A 16,354-nucleotide genomic window follows, 5' to 3' on the forward strand; every position below is an offset into this window, starting at 1 on the left:
GAAAAAGCATCAGGACTACAATTAAACCTCAATAAATAATCAAATAAAACCCACATTGTGGGTTTTGATCTGAGAATAAAAGCCATTTTAATTCAATACTGGATTGCAATTGGCCAATTGTATTTGAAAGCCATTAATCAGCTCAGTTTCCAGAGAAAATGAGAGCTGTGTTCTCTGGAACTCATTATTTATTCTGGGGAGAACTTTTCCTTTCCTGCTTTCTCTGGGGCAGAATCCAGCTGGTTTCATGAGGTGTTGGGAGATCTTTCATGGCAAGGGCTGCGTTTGATTTTCCTCTGTAACTGACATTTCATTTGGAAATGTGTGTGATGGGTTTTGTTTTCTCTTGTCAGATTCTCCCGGTGGCCAGTGCATCCCAGCTCATTCTGGTGGACTTAATTTGTGCCCTGAACACCCTGAAAATTGACACCATCTTGTATCTGGTCAAAGAGGTGGTCAAGAAACCAGCACAGATCAAGGGGGAGGAGGTATTGTATGTTCTGCATTTTTTAAACAGCTCTTTCACAAAACCAAATCCACCAAGCATTAAGCATTTTTCTAATTGTACACAAACAATTTTTTTTTAAAATCCTTTAATCCTAATCAAAAACCCAAAACAAAAACAAATTAAAAATCCATTTCCATTAATAACCTAAAGCAGAAAGTATAGTGATATCTTCACAAGGTCAAAAGGAAAATAAATTCCAACAAAGAACATAAAACCATTTCAAACACAAAAAGCATGTTAAAAAATCTAAAACCAAAAAAGTAAGTGTAGAAATGTAAAACTACACAAACACCTAAAAACAAACACCTCTTACTTCACAAACTACAAACATAAAATTAAATCTAATATCATATTTATATATTTTCATTTTATTTACCCTCAACAATAGTTTTACCCATTAATCAACCAAAATCCAATATTTAAATAACCTTAACCAATACATCAAACTTAAATACCAGGTATTTAACTCATTCAACCCCTAAAAAACCATTTTCACCTTATTTAACAAATTTACCAATAAACACTTAACCAAAACCAAAAATCATTCCTCCACATCTTTCACAATTTTTTATAAATCCCTCTAATAAATAAAGTGTTGAAACCAAATTCCTTCCTAAAACATCCTTTAAATACCAAAAATTTAAAAATCCGTGGTTCTACAAAAATAAAAGTTTAAGATCAAATTCAACATTCTTATACTTAAAATAAAATATATACTTAAAATATAAAACATATAAATACAAAAATAAAGATATAAAAGAAATAAATATAATAATATCAATAAATATAGAAATATAAAGATATAAATATTTGAACTAGAAAAATATATTATATTATATTATATTATATTATATTATATTATATTATATTATATTATATTACATTACATTACATTACATTACATTACATTACATTACATTACATTATATTTAGATATAATTATTTTTCTATTTATTTATTTTAAAGAAATAAATATATAATATAACAACAGAAACAAAACCTCAAACAGGAAGATAATTCCATTTGCTCAGTGTATTCCAGGCTGGATGTGTTTCAATGTGTCTTTGAAGCACTGTTAGAGGGGTTTGCTTTTAAATGTGGGGTTGTCCTTTGCTCCTGATAAGTTTTGCTATCCAAATTGTGTTTGGTCCACAATAAGTAAATTCTTTAAAATATATCAGGAGATGGTGATGGGACAAGGGGAATGGCTTCTCCTCCCTCACAGGGAACAAATTTTTGCCAATATCTGAAACAAAAAATAACGAACCTTGCAACCAAAGCAGAGATGATGAAATGGGATAAAAGCCTCTGCTCTGAAATTCCCTGTGGCTGCACTCACTGAGCTGGATAACTCACTGCATTCAGGTACAAGGAAAAGATGTTTAGGGCAGGAAGTACTTCAATAAGATTGGAAGGAATTTTAGAAAAATTTTAGAAAAATTTAAGAAAAAACTGTGTCGCCCTACTTAGGAAAGGGAACTCCTTTCCTTGAGCCACCAGAGCATTTCAGCAGGGAAATAAATCAGTTTTCTCTCCAAGTCACAGACAGTCAAAAAGAAAATTTGCAAGTCAAGGGCACTGCAGGCTTTGCTCAATGGGCAAACACAAACAGAGGTGTTGGAGTTCTGGGTGCTGAGAATTCCAGACTTTCTGTGCTGCCAGGCACTGACCCCCAGGAGAACACTGCATTGACCTGAGGCCCTGGAGAAGCTTCCAAAATGGAATGACAGAACTGGGATTGTGGGGGTGGAGTTTGAATAGAAGTGTGTGATATCACAGGGTGGGAAACTCAGAGTTTAAGGGTTTAGAACACAGGAATAGAGAGAAAGCAAGATGGAGGTTTTAGGGTGGAGGCTGCTCCTTCTTCTTCTTCTCCATGGGTTTGGGTGGTTTTGTGTCATTGGATAAAAAAGTCCCCATTGCTGACTTCAAGTGATTATTTATTAGGTTAAGAGTGAAAATAATTTAGGTGTTGTTTCTCATTAGATAATTTAACCTTAAAAAACCTTGTATAGAAAGATAGTTAACCATTTTGTGCCTTGTTAGTGAAATACTGCAGAACTCTAGCATAAATAAGAAATAATAAACATCTAATCCTACACACAAAATACCATCTCAAGTGCCTTCAATCCTGACCCCAACAGAAGTAGAAAAAAGAAGTCAAAACCAGCATATAATGGTGTTAAAAAAATAATAAATAAATATTATTTAGGAATAAAATATTGATATGTTTGGTTTTGTAAAATTGTATAGAGATATGTAAGATAAGTATATAAGTTGTTGTTATTAATATTATTTGGTTATGAGTGTTAGGAAATATTAGAGCAAAACAATGTATGTAGTGAAGACAAAATTGTTAATAATTAGGAATTAATTAGATAATATATAATTAATGATATATATAAAGTTATATAATTAGAAAGTACTATAATCAAAAAGTACTAAAATAAGATTTTGGGAATAAATCCTTCCCTGGCAGGGTGGGCAGGGGCTGGGCTGGAATTCCCAGAGCAGCTGGGGCTGCCCCTGGATCCCTGGCAGTGCCCAAGGCCAGGCTGGATTTTGCTTTTCCTTCTGATAACAAATAAGTGTGGGTTTGCTTTTGTTTTTCAGAAATCCTCTCTGGTGGATATCCCAGTGCTGCAGTTCAGTTTTGCTTTCATTCAGAGGTAACTCAGTCCTTCTGAAAGAGAATTTCTGTTTGACTCCAAGGAGGGAACAGCCAGTATTGCCATTTTTCTCTCCTTTGATCTCCATGTCCCAGAACACTGCAGGAAGTGTTGTCCCTTGGTTGTTGACACACACACACACAGAGTGCCAGGGCTGTCACACTGACACTCAGGAAGGGCAGGACTGATCCTAAAGCTTTTAGGCCACCAAGTTCCTCTTATTTGTTGTTTTTTGTTCTTTCCTTAACCCTACCTTCACTCAGGTGTGCTTTGGTTTTATTTTTTTTGGCAGACTCCCTGTCCCAGCCCTGCAGGAGAACTTCCAGCCCTTGTTAGGGCTCCTCAGAGAATCTGTGCAGCTGAACTTGGCTCCTCCTGGCCACTTCCTTCTCCTCAGGTACTGTGGGGGAGAGCAGAGGTTCCAGTGAGCTTTTACACTGTGCCATTCCTAACTGAGGCTGCTCTGCTCTCCCACAGCATCCTCAATGACTTTGTGACAAGGACACCCACCCTGGAGAACAAAAAGGACCAGAAAGACCTGCAGGTACAGAGGCTTCAAATTCACATTTTAGTTCTAAACCTGGCACTGTTCATGTAAGGACAAGTGCAGATGATCTGATCTGTGCTTTGGATCTGAATTCCTGTTTTTTGGGAGTGCCTGCATGTGCATCCACACATTTTGGCTGATGCCTGGTGAACAGGGCAGACTCAAACATGAAAATCAAACAGAATTTTGTCCCAAATGCTTGAAATATTTTCAAAGCTGTTTGGTCTTTTGTTTTTTTTTTTTTTTTATTTTTCTCAGAACTGAGCTGGTAACACAAGTAGGATGTCCTGAGTTCACAGCCATGTGTGGATATTGAAATCTCCAAGCTGTCTAGGAAAATTAATGAATCCTTGGAGCTCCCAGCTGGGCTTGGCAATGGGAATGACTCTGAGCTCAGCTGTGTAAAGAAAGGAGCAGAGCAGGATCCTCCTCCTGTTCTGCCTTATTTCACCAGCACAGTTTGAACACTGGGTGGGTTTTACCTGGGTAGGCTTGGGTTGTGGTTTGGGTTTCACATGCCAACAAAGAAATTCAGTCTCCCCTTCTGCTTCAGAGTCTTGCCAGCAAAATGACAGAAAATGTCATTTTACAGCCTCTGCCTTGCTTTGCCTGAATTTGGTTTCGTTGCAGCTCCTCATTTCCCTGGGAATTAATCACACCAATTAAATATCTGATGCCACTTTGGTTACATTACAGGAGGTGACCCAGAAGATCCTGGAGGCTGTGGGGACCATTGCTGGTTCTTCCCTGGAACAAACCAGCTGGCTGAGCAGGAACTTGGAAGTGAAAGCTCAGCCTCAGATTTTACCAGATGAATTCCACATGGAGGATGTCAATGGTAACTGGACTTTCCCTGACTCCTGCTGCTCCCTGTTCTCTGCTGAAGGCAGTGAAGAGCATGAGGGGTTTGATGATTTGTGGATTGCATTATTTCATATTTCATGTAACACCAATTTGCACATAAATGTTCTGTTTGGGCTGCAGATTAGAAAACAGCAACATTTAAACCTGTCTGAAGAGAAAACTTGATTATTTTGCTTTTTTTTTCAGATACATCAGTGGCACCATCTTCAATGGTTTCTGCCTCTGCTCCTTCAATCTACAGTGTCCAAGCCCTTTCTCTCCTGGCAGAGGTCAGTGGGGCCCTCTCATCTCTGGGGTTTTTAAGCTGAGGGCTTTATCACTCTGCACAGCTCCTGAAAGGTGCCTGTGCTCACCTGGGGCTGGGCTCTTTCTCCAGCAGCACTGACACAACCAGAGCACACAGCCTCCAGCTGCACCAAGGGAAATACAGGTTGGACAGCAGGGAAAAGGTTTTTGCAGCAAGGGTGAGAAAGTTCTGGAATGGCTGCCCGGGGAGGTGGTGCAGTCCCCATCCCTGGGTGTGTTTAACAAAGCCTGGATGTGGCACTGGGGGCCAGGGCTCAGTTGAGGGGTTGGGGCTGGGCTGGACTCGATGACCTTGAAGGTCTCTTCCAACCCAGGGATTCTGGGAATTCTGTGAGGAGGATTTTCCTGATACATTAAACAGGAGTGCCAGTCTTTTGGGGGCTGTTCCATTGCACAGATTTCCACACTTGCAGCAGTGGCAGCAGTGGGTGTGCAGAGCTCTCTGTCCCCGTGCAGGTGCTGGCCTCCCTGCTGGACGTGGTGTACCGCAGTGATGAGAAGGACAAGGCCGTGCCCCTCATCTCCCGCCTGCTCTACTTCGTGTTCCCCTACCTGAGGAACCACAGGCCAGTCTCTCCCTGCTCCTGCCAACTTCCCTGCCTCATCTTTTTGTTTGCCCTTGTTTCTCCATTCTCTGTTCCCATTCTAATGAGTTTGAGCAGTGTTTCCCCATGAACTGAGCCTGTTCTTGTTTGAGCTCTGGTTGCCCCACCTGGGATTTTGGGTTTTACTCAGATCTCCCTTTCTGTGCCTGTCAGGGGATGGGATGGGCAGCAGAGCATGGGCAGGTCCCAGGATCCAGCAGGAAGCAGGAAAGCATCGTCTCTCCCTATGCCCTCCCTAGTTTTTCTCACAAATGTGGGAGAGATGGATGTTATCCAGTGGAGACACGGGGCATTTAGTCCTGGAATGGTTTGGGTTGGAAAGGACCTCACAGCCCATCCAGAGCCACCCCTGCCATGGCAGGGACACCTTCCTCTGTCCCAGGCTGCTCCAGCCCCAGTGTCCAGCCTGGCCTTGGGCACTGCCAGGGATCCAGGGATGGAATTCCATCTCAGCCCTGCCCACCCTGCCAGGGAACAGTTCCTTCCTGAAGATCTCATTCAAACCAACCCTTTGGTGAGCTGGAATCTATTTTGGAACTTTAAAAAAAAAACCCCATATTGATCATTTTTGTCCTCTCCCCCAGTGCCTACAATGTTCCCAGTTTCCGTGCTGGTGCTCAGCTGCTCAGCTCCCTGAGTGGATACGCCTACACCAAGAGAGCCTGGAAAAAAGAAGTGCTGGAATTGTACATGGATCCATCATTTTTCCAGATGGACACTTCCTGCACTCAGTAAGACATGGAATTGCAGCACTCCAAGCTTGTATTCTGAATTTATAAGGAAAGGCTTTAAAGGAGAAGAGTAACATTGGGAAGAAAATTCCGTTTATTTCTTTCTTATGGAATGGGGTAATGCTAAAAATGGGTCTCAGCACTAATTCTGCTCCAGACAAGAGTCTGCACACAAATCCTGCCTGGAAACTGTTTCCTTGTATGAAAAGTTTGATCCAAATCATTTCTGAGGTGAATCCACACCACAGCTTTCCCCAGGTATCTAATTCCTTCTTTCTCTCCCGCAGCTGGAGATCCATCATTGATCATCTCCTCACACATGAGAAAACCATGTTTAAGGATTTGATGAGTAAGTATCAGCTGCTGATCATTTATTGCTACCTCAGTTTGAAATCTATTTGCATTTGAGCCATTTGGGTGCATTTTTATAACACTGATTTATCCATAAAGTGCTGACTCTGCATAATTGACCATTTTGGGAACTTGATTCCCAGCTAAAGCTGAGTTCAAGCTGGATTTTGGCCATGTCTAAAACACACCAGAGGAGGTTTTGCTGTAGAGGTGCTTCTGTTGGGTTCCCACATTCACATTTTGCTCTAATTTTGAGGTGTCCAAGTGTGACCTTTCCCAGGAGGAGACTTAGGCAAACTCTGCAGGTGTCTGCCAGGAGCAGTGCAGCAAACCTTCCACTGCTGTGCTGTGACCCCTAATTCAGGCTTGAGGAGAGTGGGGAAAAACAATTCTGGGGGGAAAGGGTGGGAAGGGACCCCTTAAATTTGCCTCAAGCACCTTTAGTCTGTTTTTCATCCTTTCTAAAACAATAATTGTGTTACAACACAAGACAAATTTTATTACTCAGGATGAATATCTCGGTCACTGACCCAGTAGAGTTGTTTTTTTCTGGAAGATTTCAGGAGCCAGGGATGATGGCCAGCCCCAAAGGCAGGCATTCCTGAGGGGTGGGTAACTGTGCTGTGTGTTGCAGCCATGCAGAGCAGTGCCCTGAAGCTGTACCCCAGCTGTGAGCAGAAGGCCATGCTGCTGAAGCGCCAGGCGTTCGCCGTCTTCAGCGGCGAGATCGACCAGTACCACCTGTACCTGCCCCTGATCCAGGGTGAGCCTCCACCCCTGCCCTTCCCTGGGCTGCAGCACAAATCCCTGTGGCCACAGAAACCCCTGGATCCCTGCAAGTGTCCAAAGCCAGGTTGGGATGGGGTTTGGAGCAGCCTGGGGTAGATGAAGGCGTCCCTGCCCCTGGACCTGGCTGATCTTTGATGTCCCTCCCAACCCAAAGCATTCCATGACAGAAATTCTGTAAGAAAGCAAAGTCACCTCTTTTCCACCAAATGCTTTGGGCTTTTTTTAATTTTCAATAAAATTTCTGAATCTCTGAGTTCCAACAGATAAATTACCTCAGCGAGGAAAGACAGGAATCTTGGTTTCAAGGCCTTTGTGTGGCATTCCCATTCTCTGAAAAATCCCTTCACTTGGGATTTTCCTCATGGGAAGCTGAGAAGCCTCAGAGAAAAAGGAAAACAATTCTTATCTCATTTGCTTCTCCTGTGTTTTGCTCCTTTGGAATGTTTGTTTACCCACAGGTGATTGTTCCATTGGATTCTGCTGTGAGTTGTTTTCACTCTTTGGCCAATCAGGGCCAAGCTGTGTAAGGACTCTGGAGAGAGTCACGAGTTTTCATTATTATCTTTTTAGCCTTCTGCAAGTATCCTTTCTGTATTCTTTAGTACAGTTTAGTATAGCATTCTTTAATATAATATAGTATCATAAAATAATAAATTATCCTTCAGAGAACATGGAGTCAGATTCATCATTCCTCCCTGCCATGGGGCACCCCACAAATACCTTTGGTCTGGAAATGAGATTATTTCATGGCAATCTTCCAGCCACTCGTGACCTGCTGTTGTTCTCCTTCAATGCCAGTTTTGATCACATTTTGTGCACCATAAACCCGCTCAGGCTTTGTCTGAATTACAATTCAGTTAACACAATGCAAAGAACTCAGCCCAAAACTGATGATCAAGTAAAAATTGTGGTTTGCAACCTTCCACAAGGTGGAGAGGGCCCTTTAACAAGGAGTGACAGGACAAGGGAATGGCTGCCAGTGCCAGAGGGCAGGGCTGGATGGGATCTTGGCAATGAGGAATTGTTCCCTGGCAGGGTGGGCAGGGCTGGGATGGAATTCCATCCCTGGATCCCTGGCAGTGCCCAAGGCCAGGCTGGACACTGGGGACAGTGGGAGGTGTCCCTGCCATGGCAGGGGATGATCTTTAATGTCCCTTCCAACCCAAACCATTCCATGATTCCACACTTGAATTCCCAAACCAACACAAATTCAGCAAAATGCTGCTTTTATTTTGCTTTTTCCCCTTTTTATGCTTCCCCCAGAACGCCTGACTGAGAATCTCCGCGTGGGCCAGACTTCTCTGGTGGCTGCCCAGATGTTTCTCTTCTTCAGAGTTCTCCTGTTGAGGATTTCCCCTCAGCATCTCACCTCGTTGTGGCCAATCATGGTCACAGAACTGGTAAGAAAGAAGTTTTGAACATTTGAAAAAAAAAAAAATTACATTTGAAAAAAACATTTGAAAAAAAAATTACATTTGAAAAAAAATCAGCCTGTAGTTTCTCCCACTTTAGCTTTTTCCTCTTCCCTGCTTGGAAATTTTTCCATAATTTAACATTAATCTGATAATTTGGAGGGGGGGGAGAGTTAAATTGTCATTAGGAAATTCCTTTTGGATTAATTTTGGTGTTGTTATTGGAATCTGTTGCCTGAATTAGTCATTTGTTACATGTCATAAAGGTTATTTTTCAATGTAAATCAGCACTTTTAGTTGGGATTGAGTTGTGTGAACATTTCAGATTCTCAATAATTATTTCTTTTAAGATCCAGACATTTCTACAGCTGGAGGAAGATTTAACTGAGGAAGAGGAACCAGCAAAGTAAGAGCTGCCATTTGAGAGACTTCTTTAAAATTAATTAATGTAATTAATTCTCTGGGATAGGGAGGAGAGTTTGAGAGATTTCTTTAAAATTAATAAATTAATTGTCTGGGATAGGGAGGAGCCAACAGGACATTTTGCTATTGCATTTTTATTTTTCTATTACTGCTAAATCATAATTTAGATTTTTTTTTTAACATCTAAAATAGTGATATGCTTAAAAATATAAGTACTAATTATTAGTTGTGTACAAGAATAAATGCTAAGTTGGGAGTTGAATATTTTAACATGGTGCCATTTTTGGGCATATTTAGATTATTTTGCTCCTACAGAGCAAAAATAAAATAAAAATATTTGTAGAAAAGCCTCCTACAGAATAAAATAATTGTCCAAGAGCTCCTTTGTGTAAATGTGGGCATTCCTCTTGTGTTGACTGAAAAACCTTGGGTGGATTGGAGTCTGAATGGGACTTTTTTTTTTTAATTGAAACACAGGAACAACAGCAAAATGAGCAAAGCCAAAGGCTCAGGGGCTGAGATCCAGCCCAAGGAGCTGTGCCTGTACCTGGCAGCCTGCAAATTCCTGGACACTGCACTTTCCTTCCCCCCTGACAGGATGCAGCTCTTCCAAATGTGAGTCCCTCTCCTCCTCCTGTTCCTTTAGCCTTTGAAAGAATTCTGTTTTCCTCAAGAGTTCGATTTGCCTTTCCTGAGTTCCTTTTAGGAGTGCTGATATTGAATGTACGGTGATAAATATGGTGATAAATGGGATCTGGGAGAAGAATTTGGTCGTGGGGTAGGAGGATTTCCCCATCCTCTTTAGGATTCCTGAACTTGGAAAACTGGGAGAGGAGAAAGGTGAAGATTGTTTTCCATCTGCACACACTTGGGAATGTTTTGAAGCTGGTTGTATTTAAATATTGGCAAATTAGTAATGTAATAATTCATTAATAGCAAAGAAGAACATTTATGAGGAATTTTTGTAGAAACAAGCAGTGCTGCACTAAAGTAGGCATGATCCAAACAAGGATTTTCACCTTTTTAAGGAATCAATCCATTTATTCCAGGTACAAATGGGCCTTTGTGCCAGAGGTGGACACAGAATCATCTCCTGTCACCTCCCACCTGGTGGAAAACCACCAGGAATGCCAACCACACATCGTGAGGATCATGGATCTGCTCAAGATGAAATATGGGGTAAAGAAACTTCTCCTTTTTATTTTTAATCCATTAATTTACTTTTCCAAACATAAGATTTTAAGTTATTCAGGGGATTTTTAGATACTCCCTGTAAGGAAGAGCAGCTGTGGCTGCCCCTGGATCCCTGGCAGTGCCCAAGGCCAGGCTGAGATGGGGTTTGGAGCAGCCTGGGGTAGATGAAGGTGTCCCTGCCATGGACCTGGCTGATCTTGATCTCTTTCCCAACCATTCCATGATAGAAATTCTGTAAGAAAGCAAAGTCACCTCTTTTCCAACAAATACTTCGGGTTTTTTAAAATTTTGAATAAAATTTCTGAATCTCTGAGTTCCAACAGATAAATGACCTCAGCGAGGAAAGACAGGAATCTTGGTTTCAAGGCATTTGGTTGGGAAATGAGATTATTTCATGGCAATCTTCCAGCCACTCTTGGCCTGCTGTTGTTCTCCTTAAATGGCAGTTTTTAAGTTATTTTTAAGAAGGGATTTTTAGATATTCCCTGTGAGGAAGAGGAAAAGGCTGCCCAGAGCAGCTGTGCCTGCTTCAGCATCCCTGGAATGCCCAAGGCCAGGTTGGACAGAGCTTGGAGCAGCCTGGCACAGTGGAGGAGCTCATGGATGAGCTGGATGATCATCAAAGTCCTTTCCAACCTTTACCTTTAATTAAATCTCTGCTTTTTTTCCCCTTTCAGGACCCAAAGCACCCCGAGGGAGCTGCCAGGAATCCCAAATTCCCCCTGCTGAGCCTGCACTCCGTGTCCAGCATCACCCAGCTGCTGCCTTTCTTCCAGACCCTGTGCTGGGCATTCACAGCCCCTGGCAGTGACCCCCACAACTGCCACCCCTCTGCAGCTGCCCCCGTGGATTCCCCTGGCAGCAACAGCAGCAGGGTCCTGCAGCAGCTGGAGGAAAGTGTGGAATTGGATTTCCTGGAAAATATGGAAAGCTGAGCGCTGGGACACTCCTGCTGGATCAACCCCGGGGAAAGCTTGGCTGAAATTCCGGTTTTTTCCCCAGATTTCCAGCTACATTTTGGGATTCCAGCTACATTTTGGGATTCCAGCTACATTTTGGGATTTCTCTTCAATTATTCAGGTGGTAAAAAGCAGGAATCTCCAGTTGCTGTGGTGGGAAAAAAGGGAAGTTTGGTGGGAATTTCTCAGAGTTTCTGTGGTTTGTTTGTTTTCCGTGGGAAGGATGAAAGACATTTTGTAAATAGAGGAAGAATATTTTGGACTTGGTGGAAGTAGCAGCTGCCCTGGGACTTCTCCAGGACTTTAAAGTGCTTTTGGAACTGTGTTCTGAAGGAAAATGGAAGGAAAATCCAATATTGCATGTCAGTGTACAATCAGTTTGCAGCGAGTCATTTCCTGAAGTGAAAGCCCCTAATTTGACCTAAATTGATCAAATTCTAAAAAAATCCCCCAAATTCCCCACAGATGGATTGTCTGAGTCTCAGCATTGTGCAAGGAGCTGCAGCTTTGCCCTGGCTGTAATCTCAGCTCTGTGCCAGAGCAGCATCTTCAGGCTTAGCAATTCCTAACAAATCAGAAATGTGCATAAAACACAAACCTTTGCAGGAACGTTTTGTAATTAGCACAACCTGAGGGGGTTTTGATTTTAATTAATCGATTAAGAGATTTAAATTCATATTTTTTAAATGAAAAACTTTTGTTCTTTCAGTGACTCAGGTGGCTGCAGCTTCTGAAATGCAACTAAATGAAAATAATGCTGTAAAAATAGAAATTGCTTAACTAAAATGAAAATAATATTCTTTTTTTTTGTTTGTTTTTTGTAAAAACTTTTTTTTGTACAGAAGAATGTATTTGGCTGTTCCTGGATGGTGAGAGAGGTAGGAGGATCATGCCAGTGCTTTTCCTAAGTTAAAAAGGACATGGGAAAAGATTTGATTGGGAGTCAAGGATTTCTTTTTCCCAAACTCCCATAACAAACAAAGGAGGCTTCTCTGCAGTGGGGTTTAGGTACAGATGGATGAGATTTTCATCTTGGGTTTATAAACTCAAATAATGAAACATCCTTTACTCTCACACTGGAATACTGTACAAAAATAACAGCACAAGAAGCTTGTGCTAAACTTATTTAAATCCTTTGCATTTTTACAGTGAAGGAAAGTGGTGGACTGAGGTGTGGTCATTAAGAATGTGAATTATTTCTATTAATATAATTTATTAATGGTCTCTAATGCTGTTGGAATGAGCACAAGTGAAAAGTTACCCTTTGAAAGCATTACTTGAATGTTGGAGGAAGCCACTGTTAAAATGTTGGTGTTCATTTCCTGCCTATCTTCAATATTTTCTATGGATAATTGGAATTCTCAGGATGCTTTGGTACTTTTACTTTCAGTTTCCTGCTGGTTGCATTCCATACTTGGATATTTCCCTTCAAATGCTGAGAAACAGGAGCAGGGTTAGATGGGATAGGTTAGGTGGGAAGGAATTCCTGGCTGGCAGGGTGGGCAGGGCTGGGATGGAATTCCCAGAGCAGCTGGGGCTGCCCCTGCATCCCTGGCAGTGCCCAAGGCCAGGCTGGACACTGGGGACAGTGGGAGGTGTCCCTGCCATGGCAGGGGTGGCACTGGGTGGGCTCTGAGGTCCCTCCCAAGCCAAACCATTCCTGGATTCTGTTATTCCATGATTCTATCAAATGGTGTTAAAATCTAGGACAGCTTTTTGTCACTAAACTGTTTTCAATGGCATCAGACATTTAAGGGACTTGCAGGATCCTTCCACTTCAGAAGAAAAAGTTCTTTAACATTTAGTATCCAGGCAGATCTTTTCTAATTATAAATAAGATGTGAAAAAGGAGGAAAGGGCTTTAACTAAAAGTCCTGCTTGAGTGCTGGAGGAGCACAGTTCCACAGGTCCAAAGGAGAATATTTTATTCCTTTATTCCATAACTTTATTACCGTTCCATGTGGGACTAACTGTGGTTGTTTTCTCCTACTGATAAATCCACTGAGGAGCCACAGCAGGGCTCTCCTGCTCTGAGCTGCTCCTACCAAAGCAGAACAACCTCACTGGCCATGAATCTGGAAATGGTTTCGCCTGGAACTCCAGACATCCTCTCCTGTTCCAGGGCAGGGAATCAGGAAACGCTTTTGCCTTGCTGTGATTTTGCTTTTCAGTCTAACCAAGCTCAGCTTTGTCTTTGGGACACTTCAGCTCCAATCCAGCAGAGCCACAGTGCTCAGAGGGAGACCTGGAAATATTCCAAAGGATTTCATTGTCCTGAAAGAAACAATCAGGAGGTGCAACCAAGGGAAACTGCTGAAGAGCAGCAGGACTTGAAGTGCAGAGCATTAAGTGATGGTTGTGTATCCCATACCATACATGAATGTAATTCTTCTATGAATATTAAATGTTATTTTGCAATGCCTTTTCAAATGCAGTTGTTATTCTTCAACCTGCCTTCACTGCTCACTCACCAACTTTAATTTTTATCTAAATCTGGAAAAGCTCCCAAATTCAATCACAGAGTAGTTGAGGTTGGAGAAGATCTCAAAGATCTTTTCCAGGGTCCCAGCTGTGACCAATGTCCACCTTGTCCCCAGCCCAGAGCACTCAGTGGCACCTCCAGGTGACACCTGCAGGGATGGGCACTGCAGACCCCCCATGGCAGCTCTTCCCAAGGCCTGAGCACCTTTTCCATGAGGAAATTCCTGCTGAAAATCCCATCTCAGAGGATGAGGCTCCCAGCAGCAGGACTGTGCTGGCCCCTGCCTTGGGAGAGGCTGTGCTGCTCCTCTCATCCCCCCTCCTGCATCCCTGGCCTCTGCAGCCCTGGGATTGTCACCCTGAGATCCCTGTCCCTGCCTTTGGGGAGCTGTGGCTGGCACAGGGAGCTGCTGCAGGGATCGTGGATTGACCCTGCATGGAGGGACAGACTGCCCAGGAAACCAGGAGCTGCACAACTGCAGCCTGAACATTTTCACATATCCAAGGGAATGCCCTGGAAGAAAACTTTCCTCTTCATCCAGAGGGAAGAAAACTCTTCTGTGCCATGAGCTTTAACAGCTCAGGCTGGAGGAGCATGGCTTGAATGACTCTGTGTGGTGGTTTTAGTTTGAAATTGGGTGGAGATACTGATTTTGTGCAGTGGTTTTAGTTCATTTGAGATTTTTTTGGTGTGGTGGGTTCAGTGTTTGATAATTATTAGTGTACTCACTAGAATGTATTTACTTATTTTTTGCTGTGATATAGGATTAGGAGAAAGGTAAAGTAGGTTTAAAATTTTAAAAGGGTATAAAGAAAAATTTATTAACAGCAACTAAAAGAATGAGTAATAAGAATTAGAATAAAATCTTTAGGCTATTCTTCTTTTTCTTACAACTTTTTTACTGACAATGTAGAGAAAAAGAACCTAAAATTTCAGTCAGTTTACTACTTCTAAAATAGTCTTTTTTAGTTTACTTAGGGAGTTAATGTTATGGAGACTTCTCTGCAAGAAAACAGTTTTCTTGTGGTTCTCTTTATGAATAGCAGCTGCCCAGGGAAATTTGTAATTGTGAAATCCTTCTCATTTTTTATAAGTTTTCTTAAAGTTGTGTTTGTGGGCTTTGCTGACTTATGGGGTAGTGTTTTAAAGATGAGTTGTTTAAAGGGAAAGCTTCTCATTATCTATATCTCTGAAATCATCTTCTTCTTGGGGGTACAGCATCTTTATCACTCTAATTTCTCTGTTTCAAGTTCTCACAGGATCACAGTTACTTTAACATCGTTAAAACATGTTTACTTTAACGTGTGACTTTACCATCTTTATTTTAGTGTGGAGGCTAGTTGATTTTTATTAATTTTTTTATTTAGTTTATTTCAGTGTGGAGGCTACACTGAGGGAAAGCTGCTGCTCCCATTTCACCCTTCCCTGCACCCAGGGCTTCCCCTGGAACGTCGTGTGAGGGATGGAAGTGGATGTGGCAAACACTGAGAGCTGAGGAGCCATCCAAGGATCACTGTCAGGAACAGGATGTGGCTGTGGCCATGAGGAGGTGGGACAGCAATTTCTGGGACAAATGTCCTTGTTCTGGCACGGGGATGGGAGGGCAGGGAGTGTCAGACAAAATTCCCAGATGCTCCTCCAGGGTCATCCTGCTCTGCTCCAGGAGACAAGCTTGGCTGGCTGGGGTCAAAGAAGGAATCCCAGAATCGCCAAGGCTGGAAAAGAACTTTAGGCTCTGTCAAGATGCAGTTATTAAAGTTATTAAAAATTCCTCTGCCTGAGTTAAGGTGCAAACAAGACCACATGCCATGACAATAATATGGGTTTATCTGATGGTAAATATGAGACAGAAAATAAAGAGATAGAAAAGTGGTGGGGGGGACAGAAAGAGGGTGACAGGGACAGAGTGAAGAAAATATCACCACTCCACAGATCCCAGTGATGTTCTGTTGATCCTCTCCAGTGCTCCTGGTGGTGATGGTCCCACAAAAGCACAGAATCCCAAGGGTTAATGTAGCTCAGGCCAGGAGGGAATGCCCAGGGCTGTCTCTGGCAGCAGACTCCAGATCTGTTGTATCCTGTGCAGATTTCAGGAATGACTCAGGGGGGCACTCAGGGATGGATTCTGACACCCCTGAGGTGTCCCTGATGTCAGTGTCCCGTGGATGTGCCCTGTGGTGTTCAGTGCCTCTGGACTTCGGGTGAACCTCTGAGGTGACACCCAAACCTGCTCCCCTCCTCGTCCCAGGGGAGGCTGTGGAGAGCTGCCCACTGTGGGCTGTGGTCCCCACACCCCAAACCCTGCCAGGCAAGGATCTCTGCTGGGTTTGGCTCTTTTCTTCCCTCGCCCTCAGTCCTGTTTGTTTGCCCCTAGGCAGGGAGGATTGAACAATTGTGTATTTGGGGTTCAACTTACAGTCCAAAGTCCCAGTCAGGTGGAGGCTTCTGTGGTTACACAGTTTTTGTTTTAATGGGCAAAACTCTTTCATAACAATGCTCTGGGCATGAATCATT

The 16,354-nt window shown here is 42.6% G+C and overlaps 1 protein-coding gene across 1 annotated transcript in view; it reads left to right on the forward strand.

Moving 5' to 3' along the window:
* DOP1B (DOP1 leucine zipper like protein B) overlaps window positions 1-13,788 on the forward strand; it is a 56,545-nt gene extending 42,757 nt beyond the window's left edge. Inside the window, 15 exon segments of the mRNA XM_030949668.1 lie at window positions 354-488; window positions 3,122-3,177; window positions 3,470-3,574; window positions 3,655-3,721; window positions 4,421-4,562; window positions 4,775-4,857; window positions 5,351-5,460; window positions 6,084-6,230; window positions 6,518-6,579; window positions 7,216-7,344; window positions 8,634-8,770; window positions 9,133-9,188; window positions 9,683-9,820; window positions 10,255-10,384; window positions 11,077-13,788. Coding sequence (XP_030805528.1) covers window positions 354-488; window positions 3,122-3,177; window positions 3,470-3,574; window positions 3,655-3,721; window positions 4,421-4,562; window positions 4,775-4,857; window positions 5,351-5,460; window positions 6,084-6,230; window positions 6,518-6,579; window positions 7,216-7,344; window positions 8,634-8,770; window positions 9,133-9,188; window positions 9,683-9,820; window positions 10,255-10,384; window positions 11,077-11,334 — 1,755 coding nt within the window. The 3' untranslated portion in view covers window positions 11,335-13,788.
* Window positions 13,789-16,354: the final 2,566 nt, after the last annotated feature.

The sequence above is a fragment of the Camarhynchus parvulus genome, chromosome 1 (genome assembly GCF_901933205.1).
Source record: "Camarhynchus parvulus chromosome 1, STF_HiC, whole genome shotgun sequence".
Lineage (NCBI taxonomy): Eukaryota > Metazoa > Chordata > Aves > Passeriformes > Thraupidae > Camarhynchus > Camarhynchus parvulus.